This window comes from Lycium ferocissimum, chromosome 7 (genome assembly GCF_029784015.1).
Source record: "Lycium ferocissimum isolate CSIRO_LF1 chromosome 7, AGI_CSIRO_Lferr_CH_V1, whole genome shotgun sequence".
NCBI classification, from domain to species: Eukaryota; Viridiplantae; Streptophyta; class Magnoliopsida; order Solanales; family Solanaceae; genus Lycium; species Lycium ferocissimum.
The window spans coordinates 35391462-35410281 of record NC_081348.1 but is presented as its reverse complement, the minus strand read 5'-3'; the positions used below and the strand labels follow the sequence as shown (position 1 = coordinate 35410281).

At 31.7% G+C, this 18820-nt stretch overlaps 1 protein-coding gene across 1 annotated transcript; it reads right to left on the bottom strand.

Moving 5' to 3' along the window:
* Nucleotides 1-1577: 1577 nt before the first annotated feature.
* On the bottom strand, nt 1578-6558 carry LOC132062774 (serine carboxypeptidase-like 42). Its single transcript, XM_059455273.1, has 9 exons — nt 5973-6558; nt 4502-4609; nt 4314-4406; nt 4117-4209; nt 3783-3868; nt 3382-3660; nt 3064-3197; nt 2453-2545; nt 1578-2075 (listed from the first exon to the last, which is right to left on the bottom strand). Exons 1-9 carry the CDS (start codon nt 6217-6219, stop codon nt 1793-1795), a joined length of 1416 nt encoding a protein of 471 aa, XP_059311256.1. The 5' UTR covers nt 6220-6558; the 3' UTR covers nt 1578-1792.
* Nucleotides 6559-18820: the final 12262 nt, after the last annotated feature.

The window sequence follows — 18820 nt, the reverse complement described above, 5'->3', positions numbered from 1 at the left end:
ATGAAACCATGTTACAAGTTATTTCGTGAAATCATGATTACAAGTTATTTACAAGTTATTTCACGAAAATCGTGGGCTTCTTAGCCAACTATATCATGTTCATGTTTTTGGGATTGCTTAGTTAACCGAGAAGGCTCGGATTTTTTCGAAACTACGTCGCCACCGTAGGATATGGGTTGTCGGGAAGGAAAGGCAACACCTTCATTATGCGCTTTGGATCCTTACATGCTATTATTACTTAAATCTCATATCCCCGGCAAGGTGTGAGTGTTCTCGGTAGGACGCAAGTACCGGATCATGTTGTCGGTTACACTATAGCATTCCCCACGTTACAAGAAGTTTTATATACATGTATTTTTATTGATTTCTTTCGTTTTCGAGACTTTACTCACGTTTCATGCTCATGTTCGAAGTTACATTCGATTTCCTTCATGTCCTACACCTATGTTGTGCCATGTTCTTCATTTAAAACGGGGTTTTACATACTAGTACTATTCACCATGTACTAACGTCCTTTTTTGCCGGGGCCTCGCACTTCACGGTGCGGATACCGATTTTCGGGAGCATACACACCGCGCGCAAGGATCACCTCGGTTATCGGCCTTATTGGTGAGCCCCGCTCCTCTCGGGGTTCAACATGGAGTCTATATTAGTATACAGTTTATGGTAGTCCAGGGCCATGTCCTGGTAGTTAGTATTCAGACATGTTTTAGAGGTTTCATAGACAGATATTAGTTCACAGAGTCAGTTATGCTTTCATGTTTGCAGACTATTACGTTTTCATGAACCTGCATGCTATGAGATAATTTCAAAACTTTATTCCGCAAATTATATTTTCATGGTTTATTTAAATTGCATCATATAGATATATTGTTTTGATGCCCATGTTGACAAGCAAGCCATGAGGTTCGCTCGGACACATGCAAGCAAGGCCCGAGTGCCGTGTTACACCCAGGCCATGGTTCGGGGCGTGACATAATCCCGGAAAGAAGTTTTACTTACAAGCGGCACAACCATATAGACAAAAGGGAAGGCAACACCTTCCTCCAGAAAAGTCAACTTGTTAAATAGAGAGGAGAGTTTATTACATGTAAAAAAGTGCATAGTCTCCACAAATGGTGTTGTCCGTAAATAGCAAATAGGTTTGTAAATAGCATCATAAATAACGCATATTAAAATGAGATACAGTAACGGTCATTCTCGGAACCGAACAGCTGAATGTGAAAGGGTGTAACAGCAATTCGTGTACTCACATAACTGTAGGTAAACATTAATATTAATGTTGTAATTACATGAATATATTATTTTTTTAGCAGGAAAAAGTTAAGAAAATGTCAAAAAGTTGAGAAAAAAGATAATTGTGAATGGTGGCCAAAGAAAGGTGTCACATCACCTTATCTATGCTTAGCTTTAATTATATATAGATATAGGTAGATTGCTACAACTCAATTTCAAGATAATTAAAGCAGTTAATATGAAACTTATGTATGTATCGATTCATCATCGTTCCAGCCATTTCATTTCAATATTTCTGCTCAACAATATAAATTGCAAAAATAGACAACCTGATCTTAAATCAACTTTAAGGGGTTCGCCCTGATATAAATATTAGAATAATCAATTCAAGAGTCACGAAATAGCTAGCTGATTACTTATTACACATCAATTTTTGAAGGAGATTAATCACTTAATTATTACACATCAATTTTTGAAAGAAATTAAAGTGAAAAAAATGAATTGAGTTTTATACTCTAGCCAGAAGAAAATTAAATTAAATTTTCAAATTGAATGATCAATCAATGGGAATGCGGGTGGTATTAGGCAATCTTCTTCCATGAACAAATGTGCTAAAAAGATGCAAAGCCCTTGATGGCTGTGCATATGGCACCATATGAGCTGCTCCTCTTACTGTTGCAAATGTGAGTTTATTTCCATATTCAACTTGCCACCCTCCTACTTGCCCTTTGTGAAACCATGCTCCATAGGGTACTGTCGCCTTGAACTTTAGATCCCTTGCTAATTCACGCACCAATGTTCTTGACCCTATTAGTGGTACCACTGAATCTTGATCTCCACTGTTGATGTTATTGAATATCCACATTACGATTGCTTAGAATCATTGTGTAAATGACAATAAAAACGAATTCAAGATTTAAATTTGAAAAATTCAAGATTGGTCGTAGTTAGTTGGGGAGGGAAAGTAGCATGGCATGGTGGAGAAGCAATGGGGCAAAGGGCAAATTATTATCTCATCTATAGTTATTTATTGTCACGAATAAATAAATAACTAGTGAGGATTTGACTTTTCCAAAGAAAAATCCGCTCTCCTCCTTTTACATTCCTTGTCATAATTTTTCCTTCTTAAGAAAGTGAGGTGGGGTTTTAATGAACGAAAAGGCAATAGGGAATAAATTCAACATTGATTCTAATGCGAAGGAAATAACTTGTTTACCTGAATATCCAAAGAGGTACATCATGTTGAATAATTTTTTTGAGGGATGGAAGCATATCAATGTCACCATCTGATTGGGAGTAATTCAGCACACTGTCTCATACAAACACAAACAAAAGAAAGGTCGTATTAATTACTTAATTAACAACCTGAAACTTAGGTAGATAAGAATTGTTGTTGCTGCTGCTACTACTAAATTAACTAATAAACCTTCTAGATATGTATTTAAAGGGTGCAAAATACTCCCCTCCGTTCCATAATAGGTTGTTCTTTTAGCTCATCTACACCCCTTAAGAAATTGTTCACTCCTCGAAAATTAGGAGTATTTTTACTAACTTACTCCTAATCAAATTGTGCTTACATAATTAAATGCTTAGAAAAAGAAAAGATATTTAATGAATTTTGATTATTTAATTAAAGACAATTGTGGAAGAATCTGCCCAAAGTATTCTTGAAATCCTACCACTTATTTTTTTAAAAATTGAAAAACCTAAAAAATCACTTATTATGGAACGGAGAGAGTATGTGGTATCTGTACATATAATAATTATATTTAATAGATTGGTTCACTAATTTTCGAACAAGTTCTCAAAAGAACTTTGATTACATACTCACTGCACATGCTCCATTCATAAAGTAGATTAGTCCGATTAGCATGAAGAGCCTTCTGAACCTCAGGAAGGTTGAAATAGAAGTATCTTTCTGATGTCATGCAAACATCTACTCCCATACTCATCTTAGTAACCTAGTCAACAACAAATAATGTAACAAAATCAAATGCTATACACACCTACACATAGTCATCGGGCTAATTTCACGTATAACCACTGAACTTATCTAATATGTCACATTAAGATAACTTGATTATACCCGCCATAGCATATAAAAGTAAAGTCACAAAGCTACTTTGGTCACAGTAAATAACTTACTTGTTTGTGTAAACGCAGCTCTTGCTGAACGATAGAAGGATAGCAAACATCCAAAATAACGTCGTACACATTAATATAGTCAGAAATTACTTTATAAGCTTCATCAATAGCTTGGTTGCATGTGATTGACTCATTATGAGGAATTGGGAATTCATAATCATCAAAATCACAGTTCTCTTTGATACTCAAATATAATTCATCTGATATCATTCCATGAGACCAGTAATATTCGTACACTGCTGCAACATCTCTGTCTAGTCTCAAAAGTGGATTTCCAATCTGTAGAAACACCATAAATTGAAAAAAAGAAATCACTTCTTTAGTAGTGCTGATTTTAATATATAGATGACGAATTAAAGGAAATACAAATAGTACTAGTATATATTTTGTAGTGTTCTTACAGCTACTCCCTTTAGATTAAACTTAAAATCCTTGGACTGCTTGTTGTAGTCTAGAATGACATTTGCCAACTGTGGTATATAATGTCCTATCACCAGGAAAAGTCAAAATTAAATAGAATATTATAAACGTTTCTTATGACTGACGGATATACAGTAATAAGTAAATACATTTAGAATTGTTGAATCAAAGGGTGAAAGAATACACAGTGAGAGTGACCATCAACAAGTCAATTTATTATGATCAATTTTACATACATTAATATTAGACGACAAGTTCGAGCAATAGGTGAAATAATAAGTATATAATAATTCCTACATAGGGTATATGTCGTACCTGCATAACTTTCACCTGTAAGGAACAAGGGTTTAGATTTTAATTCTGAAAACTTTTCGTACCATTTAAGCATGAAAGTTAGCATATCCTTGGCTGCAATAAAACAACAAATGAGAATATTAATTTTCTTTGATCTCTTTTTCATAATTAACCATATATTTTCCACCAAATTAAAGGAGAAGAAATTAAATAAATACCAGTGGAGTCATCTCCGCAAGTATAATCACTGGATGTATTTGAGTAAGACCATCCAACACCAGCAGGAGATTCAATAAATAGCAGATTTGATGCTGTATATATCAATCGAAACAAAGAAATTTTGCTGAATTAATGGTTAGAATTAAATACTGATATTTTTTGGGGAATTAATTTTGTAATGTTTTACCTTTATTCCAAGATTTAGTATTTCTTCTGAGACCACGGCCATCACCTCTAGGAAAGAAAGGTCCTAGTTCTGTAAAGGCACCCCCTCCAATTGATGAACATCCTGGACCTGGTAAAAAAAAATTAAAAAATAATAATTATAGAGTCTTTTATTAAATGAGTACTTTAGGTCAAAAGTTTTTAACTCAAATGTTGAGTAATGATGTTGCATTGCTCCATTTTATGAGAATCATCAATGCTACCAATACTAGTGTATTTAAATTGAAAATCCTTTGACATAATATATACACCAAGCACGGTCTAGTTTGATTAGCTTATCAGGCCCTTTCTGTAAAATCTAACATAAGTTTTTGTGTGGAGAAATAATACAAATTTATATATCTCTTACCGATTTAATTTGGATTTCTTTTTTGTTTCGAAACAAGGTACAACAATTTTATGGTGTGTAAATTACTTTCTCAGCATGTGTTCAATTCCTTGTGTTTTAAAGAACAATAATAGTTCTGCAACCTGCCGATCAAAGTGAAATTATAAAGAATTGATCAACTAATTTGAAATAGAGAAGGAAAAATATCACACAACTCCCAACTTGCAAGACATGTTAAAGTTCTCTGACTATTATTGAATAATATTAGCCAAATAACTTTCAAAATGGTATAATAATTCGGTCCAGTTGTCCTCTAGCCTCACATGACCTACATGCGGCGAATACTAGACAATATCTTCGAAAAATAATAATTAATACATGACTTAATAGGGGTTAATACATATACTTTTTCTTAGTTTTGCTTTATACATAGAGAGAGGTATAGATATATAAGAACACTTTCTTTAAAAACGATCACACATTTTGAAGAAATAAATCATTAAACACATTGGTCCCAAACCTGCAAAAATCACCAACCAACCAAGTTAATAAGGTGTGTCCACTATATATACAAGGTGGTGATTAATGGATCGAAAAGTTGAATGCTCTTACATACATTATTCCCCACGTAGTTATTAAATCATTCAGTGTGCCATTAAAAAATGGGGTAAAAAAGAGAAATTATTCCTTCAACGTTAAGGTAATAAAAGGCTATTATACATGTAGATTAACTAGAGCGAATCATCATTACAAGATTTAGATTTCTTTTCCAAATAAAGAAGAAATTAATTGCGTATTACCATACAATCAAAAAGGAATGACTAGACATAATTAATATCTTGTGACATACTATATGATACATATAAAACTGAAGTCTCTGAATGAGGAATTCCTAGTTGAATGATTCTCGACTATCATTATTCTTACTAAAACTTAGTATAAAGTTATCTTTTGAAGATCAAAGAAATTCTCTGCCATTAATCATAAAAAATTTAATCTACTTAATTTTTGTCCTTTCAATTAACGCAGACCCTTAGAAGTTGAGAAGTTGAACAAGAAGAAGAAGATTAACAAAAATTAACAAGAAGAAAGGAGATAGACAAACCTCCATTTAACCAAAGAGTAAGAGGGAGTTTGTGAGCATCTTTGTCCGCTTCAACAAAGTAATAAAACAAACTTCTACCAGCCTTTTCATCTACATCCACATAACCAGCATATTGTCTAAATCCAACTTTTGGTTGCCCTGGTAAATTTTCCACCAGATCTTCTATTGGATGTCCATTCACAACATTCAAGATAATAATAAACCCAAATCCTATAAGAAAAAGATGATGATAAAAGCCCATTTGCATCTTCTTCTGTAAGTATGGTGTAAGGAAAGAGAAGGAAAATATAAAGAGATGCAATGGCAGAAAGGAAGAGTCCACTTTTAACTAGTATTACACATATTATATTGAGAGGAAAATTAATAAGCCATGCATGCACATAAATAATGGCTCTTTGAACAACTTAAAGTAAAGATAAAGCGATATAAGTAAAACAAAAATTGACAGAGTTTTTATGACTTTGAAATTCTATTGATGATGATAGAGGGCACGCGAATTCAGGGATTGCTTTTGCTTTCAAACATTTAAACTATTATCTATTCATATATAGCTGTATTTTTTTGCGTTTGAAATGAATTTCCTTTTTAAAATAAAAAATCATTTGTCCAGATTGGAAACAGATCTGTGTTTTACGTCTTTCTTTTCTAGTCATTCTTTTCTGAGGGAAATATAGGTACTGAAAAGATATGTTAGTGTTTAAATAGAAAAATAAGCATCCGAGCTCCAGATTCCCTTTGGTCAACTCAGTTTTCCCCTAAATTGGCTCTTTTCTAACCTTTTGGTAAGTCAGGTATCCTCTTGAGCCTACTAATTTGTATAATTGATTTTTTAAGTAATATACAGTGATAATGTAATGATTATCTATACCGTCAATAAATATAATCTGTTATAGCTAATTACTTTTTAAGAAACCTGACTGAATAAATATATTTACAGTAAAGAACTTAAATTCTTTCAATAATAATCGATTGTTTCTATATATTGACTGATATTATATGATTTGTCCGGTACCAATTGGAGGCCGGCTAAATCCGAATTCGCGCGTTGCAGAACCCATTTCTAGGACTCTAGGTGCAACGCTTCAACATGATTTTTCCATTTCCGAGGGCTCGAACCCCAGACCTTGATTCGCGTCAACTTTCACAAAAGAAGACTGCTTACATTTAAACTTGAAACAACTTTTCTTAGAGGTGATAAAGCAGAGGTGACAAACTTCAAATGCTGGAAGTTTTGGACTGCCAGCTAGACTTATCTGAAAATATAGGAAGTTTTGGCCTCTCTTGCCAAACTTCAAAAGTGTATGTCATGAGTTTGCTTGCATAATTGTTAAACTTTGGATAAAATTGTGAATTCAGTCGCTAATATTTACAACTTTTCAGTCTCGTATGTCTAAAGTGGATAGACATACAAAAATTCATGAACTTGGGTCATGGCTTAAATGATGCCAGAATTGGCTATATGTGCACTTTCACCCATTTCTTTCAATTCTAGTGCTTAAGCTCGAACCTTTAATTAAGGATGAAAAAATCGTATCCATCTCTCTACAATCAACCAATGAGGTAGAATCATTAAATTGAATGCTTAGTTTGTGGTTATATATTGTAGAAACTCATCACAATATTAACTTCCTCACTAACATTCTTAAAAAAAAAATTGCATCCATGCCAACCTAATATTTTCACTTCTCCTGCATGTCATTTTACCAAAATTATTTGTAGTTTGATTTATGTATAAATTCTGATTTTTGTTCTTATGATATTTAGTTAATAATTATATAATTTTAAATTAATTGAAATATGAATTTTTTGATCAATTTGTATGTAAATCTTCACAATTTGACCAGATATTTTGTGTTATATTATTTACATAACCATATATTATGTTAAATTTGTAATATTGCATCATATTTAATATAGTTCTTAAAATAACGTATTTCCTACATAAAATGACTAAAAATTTGTATTTTAATTAGTTGGCGGTTAAAATATATGATTATCCAAATATCACAAAGACTAGAATTCACCAATAATTGAGGAATTAATTGTGTGATTATCTTATTATAACTTCATCTTAGAAGAATTATTTAAATTAACTTATTCAAACTAACCCATAATTCTTGAAAAATTCTATCTTAACCTCGTTTGGCATCAACTCATCATGACTCTAGAACCACCTCCTATGTTGGCAACCAAAATATATATAACACCTTTAGGCCTCAATTGTCACTTTGCAATAAATTATTATTCAAGTCACTTATTGAATTATGGAATAATTAAGTTTATGTCCTTGCCGATTTTCTCTCTTTTTTGTGAAGAATTTGTAAAGCATAATAATAAAATAAATAGGTACAAGAATGAAATTGGAAAGCAAGAAGGATCACTTCTGCAGCATGTCTTAAATAGCAGAAAGCTAACAGAATGACAATCAATGGCGCTAACTGCGGTAATTAGACACCAAATGTTATACCCCAAATTAACATTTTAGTACCTTTACCCACTTTTCTACCTAATTGTATTCTGGACATGATATTTCAAAATCCGTGACCCTTGCAAGTAATTCAATTTCCTTAATATGTGGTCCAATCTTGATCATGGTTGGTAATAACCTGATTGTACCTATAACTTTAGTAGTATCTATTTGCTTCGAAGTAGCAACGAAGGAGGGAATCAATTACACTGATGCAAGTTTTTCGAGTTTGATACAATACGTATCAAATATTTTAATATTGTTGTATCAAATATTTTAATATTGTTGTATCCAATATTTTAGTAAGATGAAGAATAGATCCGAGAAAGAGACTTTTATTTTCAGATACTATTTATTTTTTACTATTGAATTATTAATTTCCTAAAAAGAAAAATAGTAGCTTATTGCTTTTTCTAACAGAGATTTCGAAATTGGGCATTTTACTTTTCTTAATTGGTCAACCAATATGCTAATCCGAATTAATCGGATGGATGGTTTCGAATAACAAATGACAAGCAAATCAAATAAGAAGAGTTTAAAAAATTAGCCTAGTAAGATACATTCCCCATTTTTTCAGAAAAAAATTATTTGGGTGAAGTTTGGACTGAAGTTGAAAATAGTTTTTCAGAACATATTTCAAAAAAAAAATTCCCGAAAAAAAAAACACAAAACATGACTTATATCCATAGATTCTAAAAACTATCAAGAATACCAATCGTGCTAAACAAATATACTTGTTAATCTCAAATTATGTAGAACCTCTATTGATGAAGTTCATTATCATTATCATAAACCATAATCCTATGTACAGATAAGTTTGACACAAAGTTAATATTTTTATAATGAACTGGTAATACATATCCAAAATCTATAACACAATACTTTAATGGGGAACTTACCTAAATGTACCCCTCGGCCATCCAGTTACCAAACACGGCTAAAGTATATATACACTCCCTATACACTTTGGTAGTCGTATATGTATGTATATTAAATGTATAGGTATGTATATTATAGGTGTAGGTATATATATTACTACATGTATATTATAGGTGTAGGTATATATATTACTACTTCTAATAAGGGAGAGTCTAAAGATTTTGTCGTCCTTCAGTTAAATTCTAATTAATGATTAGTAACTAAAAGGCTTCTCTTTCAAATTCAATGTTATAGTTGTCCTTTATTACTTACTAGTGAATTTGTCGCGCTTCATGCGGTTAAGAGAACGGAAAAAATTAGTTCATATATCCTATGAAAATTCTTGTTAATTTATAACTTCTACTAAATACATACAAAATACAAAAAATTAACAAATATAAAAGGCAAGACATTCATATGAAAAACACAATTTATTAAATTATTCTTTGAAACTTTACGTTGGTTATATTACTTTGTTTAGAAGATATCTGGTTATATGTATATTTATTTCTTATATTTTCTAATATATAAATATGTAAATATGTTTTGACTGCATGATTTTTTCCACTTGTTAAATTTTAAAAATATAAGAAAAAGAAATCAATTAAAGTAGAAAAAAATGAAGAAAACAATGCCAAATTGTTATCTTCGTTGGCAGAATCATGAGGATTTTCTCTGTTAATTTTACAATTACCTTTTTCTCCCTGCCTAAATATTTCTTCTTTTTCCTTCTCTTTCCATTATTATCATCCTTTTACTTTTGGGAATTTTATAGCCTAATGCCTTTGGGTGATTTAGTTTACAATATTTGCCCAAATGTATTTTATTTATATATTTATACATATAATATACATACTTATACATATAATATACATAATCAGTGTATAAGTTTTTATAATATACATAATCAATGTATAAGTTTTGTATATTTTGGCCGTATTGGTAAATAAGCTTGACTCTACTGTACATATTGGCAATTTTCCTTTTACTTTTCATCCGCCCTTCTGTTCCCGCCCCCTAATCTTAACTCCGAACAATTTAGAAATTGCAATAATAAATTATTTTTTTCTTTACACAGCTCTTACTACATTTCATTATATTTTATTATTTTTCTAATAAAAGATAGACTAAGAAAAATGGCAAAAGATTAACTGAGAAACGGTATAATGAATTTCTCAAATCATGCATCATCTCAAACTTTCTGTTTGTAAAATGATTAAACCACATAACATTACATACTAAATTAATTGCCAATCAAAACTACCATATATCTAACACACATTAAACACCACCACAAAAAGATAGTCATCATCAATAGCAAAAGAACTACTAACATTTTACATACTGAAAACAAATCCAACATGGGATTATTCCATCATGCCAACACAAGAAGAACCACATAATTTACCATACCAAGCTCGGATGCACTTTATTACACATAGCATTGGAGGCTTTCAAAAAAAAAAATTACCTAATGATATCCAAAGGGAACTGGAGACGGATTTGAAGCCTAAGGGGCCTTGGGGTTTTGGTTTGTCCTTATCCTTTGGATACTTCCATTTTATACATAAATTCAGTGGAAGACAAAGAGGTTTGTCGTTACTTTTTCTTTTAATGGAGATTATGGGAGGACTGCTTTTAATGTTGTTTAATACTAATTGAAGCAAAATGAATGGTGTCCACTGTTATAACCATTTGCATCATTTTGTTTTGGAATTAGAAAATAGTTATCAAACAGGGAAATGGAAATAAAATGCCAAAAAATGAGAAATAAGATAAATAGATTTCTTGATCATATAGAGGTGCCACATCATCTTGCCAATTCCTAAGATTAGTATATATATAGATATAAATTGTTGTTCCCATGATTTTTTTCTAGCCGAGCCTGTCAGACCATTGGAGTCCTAAGAGGTTACTATGGGTTAAATGGAGTATTTGATAATTAAGAGGTTTAGTGGCTTAAATGAAATGTAAGTTACAATTGAGTTAGCAAGTATATAGTGAGAGTTACTAATCCTAAAAAATGGAAGAAAATGCCTCATCAATCCCTTCATTATTGACTCAAAATGGAGACGGTATGCGTTCCTTTTCCTCCATAATTAGAGAATTGAACATTGAGTATCAAATTGCAATAAGTAATCTTTTAATGCTTGTATTGAATTAGGAATTTTCCATGATTATATATCTTTTTTAATTAGAAAAATGAGGTAAAATGTCAAAAAATTGACAAAAAAGATAAATGCCAATGGTGGCCATAGAGTGGTGCCACATCACCTTATTTATGCCTAGCTTTATATTATATATATAGATAGATACTACTAGAGAAGATGATGTGGAATGTACTATAGCTTCTTTTATATGCCTTACTAGTGAATTGTTTCGCGTTTCGCGCAATCAGGGGCGGATGCAGTAAGAGGCCAGGGTGTTCACCCGAACGCTCTGGACAAAAAATTACAGTGTATATTTAAGGTAAATTTTCTGTGTTCATGTACATATATTAACTTTGAACACCCTGAACATATATTACAGTGTATATCTAGGTCCAGTTATTATTCCGAACACCCTAAGTGAAAATTCTGGATCCACCACTACGCGCAATTATAAAACTCTTATTGAATTTATGAAATATTTTTTAAATATTCGAGTAATAAAAACAATGAAATGTTGTTTAGTCCTCAAATTCAATGGATTAGATTTTATGTTCTAAAGCATGTTATTATTGTCGCTTAGTTTTATTCATTTTCTTTATTTTTTAACAATTATGGGCTTTTAATGTTCCAAAAATACTTGAATTTTATCTAGTAATATAATAATCTATATAAGTGGAACATCGTTTAAACATATTTTCCTTTGTTCATTTTATTTTACAGGTTTTAATCTTTTTATGCCGATATGCATATAAATTTTAAACATAGTTTTTCTTTGTTCATCTTAATATATTGAGTATGTATCCACCTTTCAAGATTTACATTTTAATTCTTTCTCCGTTTTAAAAATCTTCAAATTAAAAGGAAAAATGCTGCAACAATAACGGTCCTACAAAAGTAATAAGGAAAAGGGAGAAAAGCACACAAACAGAATCTCTTCGATTAATTTTTGTCTTATCTTTTTCCTTTCTTCTACCTTTCTTTCCCCTTTTCTTCTCTTCTTCTTGTTTCTTGCTTCCTCGCCCTTTCATTTTAAGAAAGAGTATTTACTTTTTCTTGTTCTTCTTTCACCGGCATCACATTTTTATAACCAACAACTCCACACTAAAGCTACTCTTTTTCATCTTCAAAATCACCGAAACTATACTAAAATTCATTAAATCTAAAAAAAAAATTGCTCGTTCTTTTAAAACATTTTCTTAAGAATTCAACATACAAATATCATTGGAAAAAGGAGAAAGAATTAAGTAGGACGAATTTTCAAGGTTAATTTCATTTAGAATCCTTTTGATAATTTTGGAATTTATCATTTACTAATTTCTTTCCATTGAAAAGATGTAGATTTATTTGGTAATGCTAATTTAAAATAACATCTTCACCTACTGTTGTTGATATATTTTCCAACCTTAGCAGTTAGCTAAGCAACAAAAGCATGCTTACACTAACTACAAAAATACAAGATAGAGGAATGAGAAGTACAAATTGTTCAAAAACTTTAGTACCTGGAGAAACTTGTTTTCCATTAAAGAAAGCTCATACTCATTAGAGATCAAAATAAACAGAAGAAGAGGATAACACAAATAAAAATTATAATAATCGAAAAAATAATAGTAAATAAAATCACCAAAAAACAAAATAGGAGAATATTGCATCCATATATAAACTCATTACTCACCTATTTCCAATCTGCAAACCAAAAAATCACATCCATGTATAAAGAATAAAATAATAATTTTCTAGAAATTTAAAAAAAAAAAAAAAACATAAACAGAGAGTCCAAAAAAACTCACCTGACGTAAAATTGAATTTGATAACATGAGTCCCAGACAAATGCATAGTAAGGCCTGCGTAGTAAACTATAAATAGAAATAGAAAAGCAATTTAAAAGGCATATTATCCTTAATGCTGCAAGCCATAGCTAAAAATCTCTTTGAAAGTATGAATAGTTTGGAATGTAAAAAGCATTGAAAATTAACGTCTTTCCTCTTTCATTTTCTAAGTAACATAACAGCCATCCCCTAATTAATCTAAAGAAACGTTTCAAACGTACAATGAAGAGCAACAATGATCGTGGGCTTATTCAGACTAATGCAAAGGTGATATGGGATTGAGTGCTGCATTTATTGTAGGAGGCTTTTATTAATCCATAGGTTAGTAGCATAAATGAACCAAAAATGCAATAAAAATTGAGAAAAATGTCAAAAAAAGGAGAAAAAAGATAAATACAAATGCTTGTCATAGAGAGGTGCCACATCACCTTGTCTATGCCTAGCTTTATATTATATATAGATTTTTCTCGTACTACATATTACTTTATCGGCTTAATACATTTTTAAAATTTGTCAATAAATTTCATTTGAACACATAAATTACGATTTATTTCAATTGAGCACCCGAACACATGATAATATGTTTCTATCAGACATTTTCTATTTAAATTTTAAAAATACTTTTGCGTGTATTCTCAAGTGTCTATTACATAGATAAGTTAACTACTTTAAATATGTCACCTCCTTTAATTATACGTATTAGCCTCAATAACTTGTAAAACCTCAGAATCGTCCCAACTATAACTGATGTGTATAATTAAAGAAAATGAAATATTTTATGTCTGTGTATCTAAATATTATATACTTTTTAGTTTTCCAAGCAATAATAATATCAAACAATCATAACAAAAGGGAGCAAACATATTTAAGGTTTTTGAGTATCGTCTTTTTTCCTCCTTTTTTTTTTGTGGGGGTGGGGGGTGGGGAGGGTTTAAAAAAGGATTAGGCAGTGTCTGTTTATCATAGGGACACATGATTAAATTAAGCACGAAGCGTTGAAACTTTATTTTTGTTTAAAAAATGATTAGAATGTACATTTTATAAAATAATGTTCCACTTATATGCTAACAACAAGAAGAAATGTCATTTCCTCATCAGATAAATTTTTGGAAAGCAAAAGGATTTTATTATATTAAGAAAAGTCATTAATTCTCTTCATATCTTCTTTGTAGTTTGTACATCTTAAATGAAAATAACATGTACTAACATCTCATCGAAAGAATAAATGTAGCATATATAATTGATGTCTCTTGAGACAAATTATTTTTCTTCTTTTTGAAAGAAGGTGTTATAGTTCATAATGGTGTTTCTAATCACACATATGTTACAGCTAAGTTGGATCTCAAGAAATTTCCAAAGTCAAATCTAAATAAAATGCAATAAATAAATAATGCTAAAAAGAAGTCTAAAATACGGACAAAAAAGTCTTCATTCAATTTTAAAATACTTTTGCCGCAATTTAAATTTTTGGAGAGCCTTCAATTTTAGGAATTTGCAGAAAATGTCGAACTAATCTTTCAATAACTTAATATCACAAAGAGTGGGAAAAAAAATTATTGCAAATTTAATTTTAATATAAGTTTTAAGCCCTGGCCAAATAACACTAGTTATATGTATAAGTATGTATAGTATCTGTATATTTAGTATACTTTATACACACTTTTACACTATGTACATATTTTGTAAACTAGAATGGTATTTGACGGTAATTTTTTCTATTTTATAACAATTGCTAATGACACAATTACTACCTACTACAACTCGCCAAATTACAATTATTTACATCGATCTATCAATGCAAAAAAAAAAAAATAACAAGGGTAGTCTGGGGAAGATGTGCTCTCGTTTGTTTATAGAGAAGACATGCATTCAATGGCGAAAAGGTAGATAGAGATTAGTTGGGGTCATAAATAGATGGAGGACCTTTTTTCTATAAAATATAAAAGTTTGGGATTTTTTTTTTTAAATGGACAACGGTTATATTTAAGTCAAAAGAGGTCCGAAGCAGATTTTGGATTTTGACGACATTAGTTTGCATGGATTGCCCTCCAAAAGCGCTGGTCTTTAATTTTTGCCTTAGCCTCTGTTTGGATGGTTGTTACACATGGTTTCATAATGTACAACATCGTATTGTATAATATGGTATGGTATTGTATTGTGTGTGTGTGTGGTAGGTAGGGTGGTCATTGGGTGGTGGTGGTGTAGGTGGTGTGGGGTGGGGGTAGTGGCAGAAGCGGAGCCAGGATTTGAAGTTTGTGGATACAGAATTTTAATTCTGTAAAGTTATTGGGCTCTAAATAAATAATTTGTACATATGTGACAAAAAATTTAATATAAATATATGGTTCGGGCCAAAGCTATTGGGTTCGGCCGAACCCACACCCGAATGGCTGGCTCTGCCCCTGGTAATGGTATGGTAGGGTAGGGGTGAGTGATTGTCGGGTTGGATGGTGGGGCGTGGGTGGTGGTGAGGGTAGTGGGTGGTAAGGTTGGGGTGGGTGGCACAGGGTGGTGGGTGGTAAGGTAGGGCGTGAGTTGGGTGGAGGTGGGGCGGGTGGTAGGGTGAGTTGGGTGGTGGCGAGTGGGGATTGGTGGGGTAGGGTAGGTTTGCGTGTGACGGAGGAGAAGTGGATGGAATGAGGTTATAATGGGGAAATAAAATATGTAACCACGCGAAAATCATTAAATCCGTGGTTATAAAAATTGAGTTTTTTCATAGTTATATAACCACGGGATTACGACGAGTTTACAACTCCATACAACATAATTTTAGAAACAATGGAAACATAGTTTCATAGAAAACAATGCAATAATGAACCACGGGAAACAACCATCCAAACAGGGGGTTAAATTTCTGCCTTAAGGTAGAGTTTAAGGCAGAATTTTACTTCTGCCTTCAGGAAAAAGTTTGCCTTGCGAAATTTTGCAATGCAGTTTTTTTTTTTTTTTTACTCTGCTGAAATTCTACAAAAGTTAGGCCTTAAGGCCTAATTTTGCTACGAAGCTCTGCCTTGCGATTTTTTTTTTATTGAGTCAAAGTCCGAGCCTAGAATCTCGGGGTATTTTAGGCGAATGGCAAAAATTAAAGACCAGCAATTTGAGGGACAAAAATTAAAGACCACCCCCAATTAGGGCAATCGTGCAAATTGCCCATTTGATGATTGGTTTTCAAAATCTCCCGAAATTCTATGGCCAAACAGATATTTAATTTATTTTTGAAAAAAAATTCTTTCAAAATCTATGACAAACGGGAGCGTTTGATGACAAACGGACCAGTATTTGAATTTACTATGGTGTGTTTAATCCCACAACTTAATAACTACATAGTGGTATCCAAGGCCTATTCAAATCAAATAAGTCTTTGAAATAACTTTAGTACGTATTCTTTATACAAAATAAATAGCTTTGTACGTAGAACACTTTAATTATAAGTGCTGATAAATTTTATACTCCATAATACCAAATTTTAGTTTCGGCACTCTTTGTATACCAAGAAAAGTCTTTTAATGATGAAAATATATTCATATAATTTCTTTATCATAAATTGGGTATTATTAATTATCAAAATATTTGATCAATATCTCTAGATCTATTATTGATAATGTTAGAGATTTTATTTTTACAAAGATAATTATTACATTTTTAAAAAAAGAAGTTGTTACAGAGAAGTAATTTTTCAAAAAGAGTGTTATGAAGATGACTATTGTTGTTACAAGTAAAATAAATGTTATAAAAAAGACAAAATGCAATCTAAAAAATGTTGCCAAAAAAACTGATTTTTAGGATGCCTGTTTTATTTAACGATCTTTGGTACAAAGAGGTCTAAGAGCCCGTTAGAATGGGCTTATACCTTTTAATTTATAAGCCAAAAACAATAAAAATATCAACTTATAACTTTTAACTTATTTTTATTATTTTGGCTTAAAATAAATGTTTAAAAACATTTTTTTTATCTTACCCAAATAGTATTTCGACTTAGAAACACCTAAAAGAGAAAAGGCCATAAATAGTCCCTTATCTATGGGAGTAGGTCTAAAATGGTCCCTTAACTATTGTTAGAACCCGTATTTTAGTACATCGGAACAATCCGGACTAATTATGATAAGTGAAGGACAAAACTGTTCCGGGATGCAAGGTCGGGATTTTTGACCTTCGATTTTATTTTGAGATATAAGTTGTGCACGAATTTGTTGGTATGGAACAATTAGGAAAATTTGGGACCAAAAGTGGAATATTTGGAAGTTTGAAATTCATGAAAATTGGTCATTTTAGCCATGTGGCTTGAATTGGTCCCACACACCTTGTGGACAATTTTAATTGGTCCAACACATGGTGTGGGCCAAGGACACTGGGCAACTATATTAAAGCATAAAGGATGAATTCTAAGTCATCTTTATCATTCCATACACTTAGAAAAAAAAAAAGGGAGAAGTTGAAGACCCAAAGAGAGGCTCACGGCTAGGAAAGAGAAAAAGTGAAGATCAATTGGAGCCATTCCAAAAATATTTTGTTGATGCAAATCCACTATATTGAGGTCCCTAAGTAGCGTGGAACCATCGTTGGAGCGATCAATCCACTATTTCTCATCTTTTGGAAACCCTAGGCTTGTGGAAGTTGAAGAGAAAAAGGTAAGATTTGATCTTGTTTTTGTGTTATGAAGGTTATATTATTGTTGTAGTATGTTAAATTGGAGGAAAATCATGAAATATGAAATGTTGGAAGTGAGTTGTGTATGTGGAGCTTGAGCCGTGTAAATGGGTGTTGTTGTGTTGTGATTGAATTTATGAATTAATGCCTAGTTAGTTGATTATGATCATTGTTAGGTGAAGAACGATTGAGAATTATCCATTTATGTATATGTGTAGTGTTGGTCGAAATAGGTCATATTATATGACAATGAACGAATGAATATCGCTTAATGTTTTAATCGTCGTCGTTATGAATTCTAGTTGGAAATGAGCATTTATAACTCAAGATTGATGTTGGGAATCGTAGGCAAATTTGATCTAAGGCTTATTGTACGCTTGATGTAATTCGTATATCTATGAAAATTTTATCGTTATATTGTGGATTGTGATACAAAGCATGGCTTAAAAATGAGGAAAGCAACAACAGGGTTTGCTCTCGGCTAGGGACCTGTTTTGTGATGAATTTCGTGGCTGTTTTGTAATGAATTTCATGGCTGTTTTGTGATGAATTTTGTGGTTGTTTTGGGGGTGCTTGTTATAAATTTTGGGGCTGTTTTGTAGTGACATTTTGGGGGCTGTTTGTGGTAATTTTCGTGGTCTGCTCTTGTTGAGTCGAAATGCAGGATTATAGTTATGATTATGTACAATATATGTAGTATATTTGTTGGAGTATGGCTGTTCATGATGGTGGTCTAACATTGAAAAAAAGGAAATTTTGGATAAACATAAGGAATTAGTGTATTAATCATTTGTTGTTGTGGTTGTTGTACTCCATGATGTAAAAGAGAGTTACTATTGT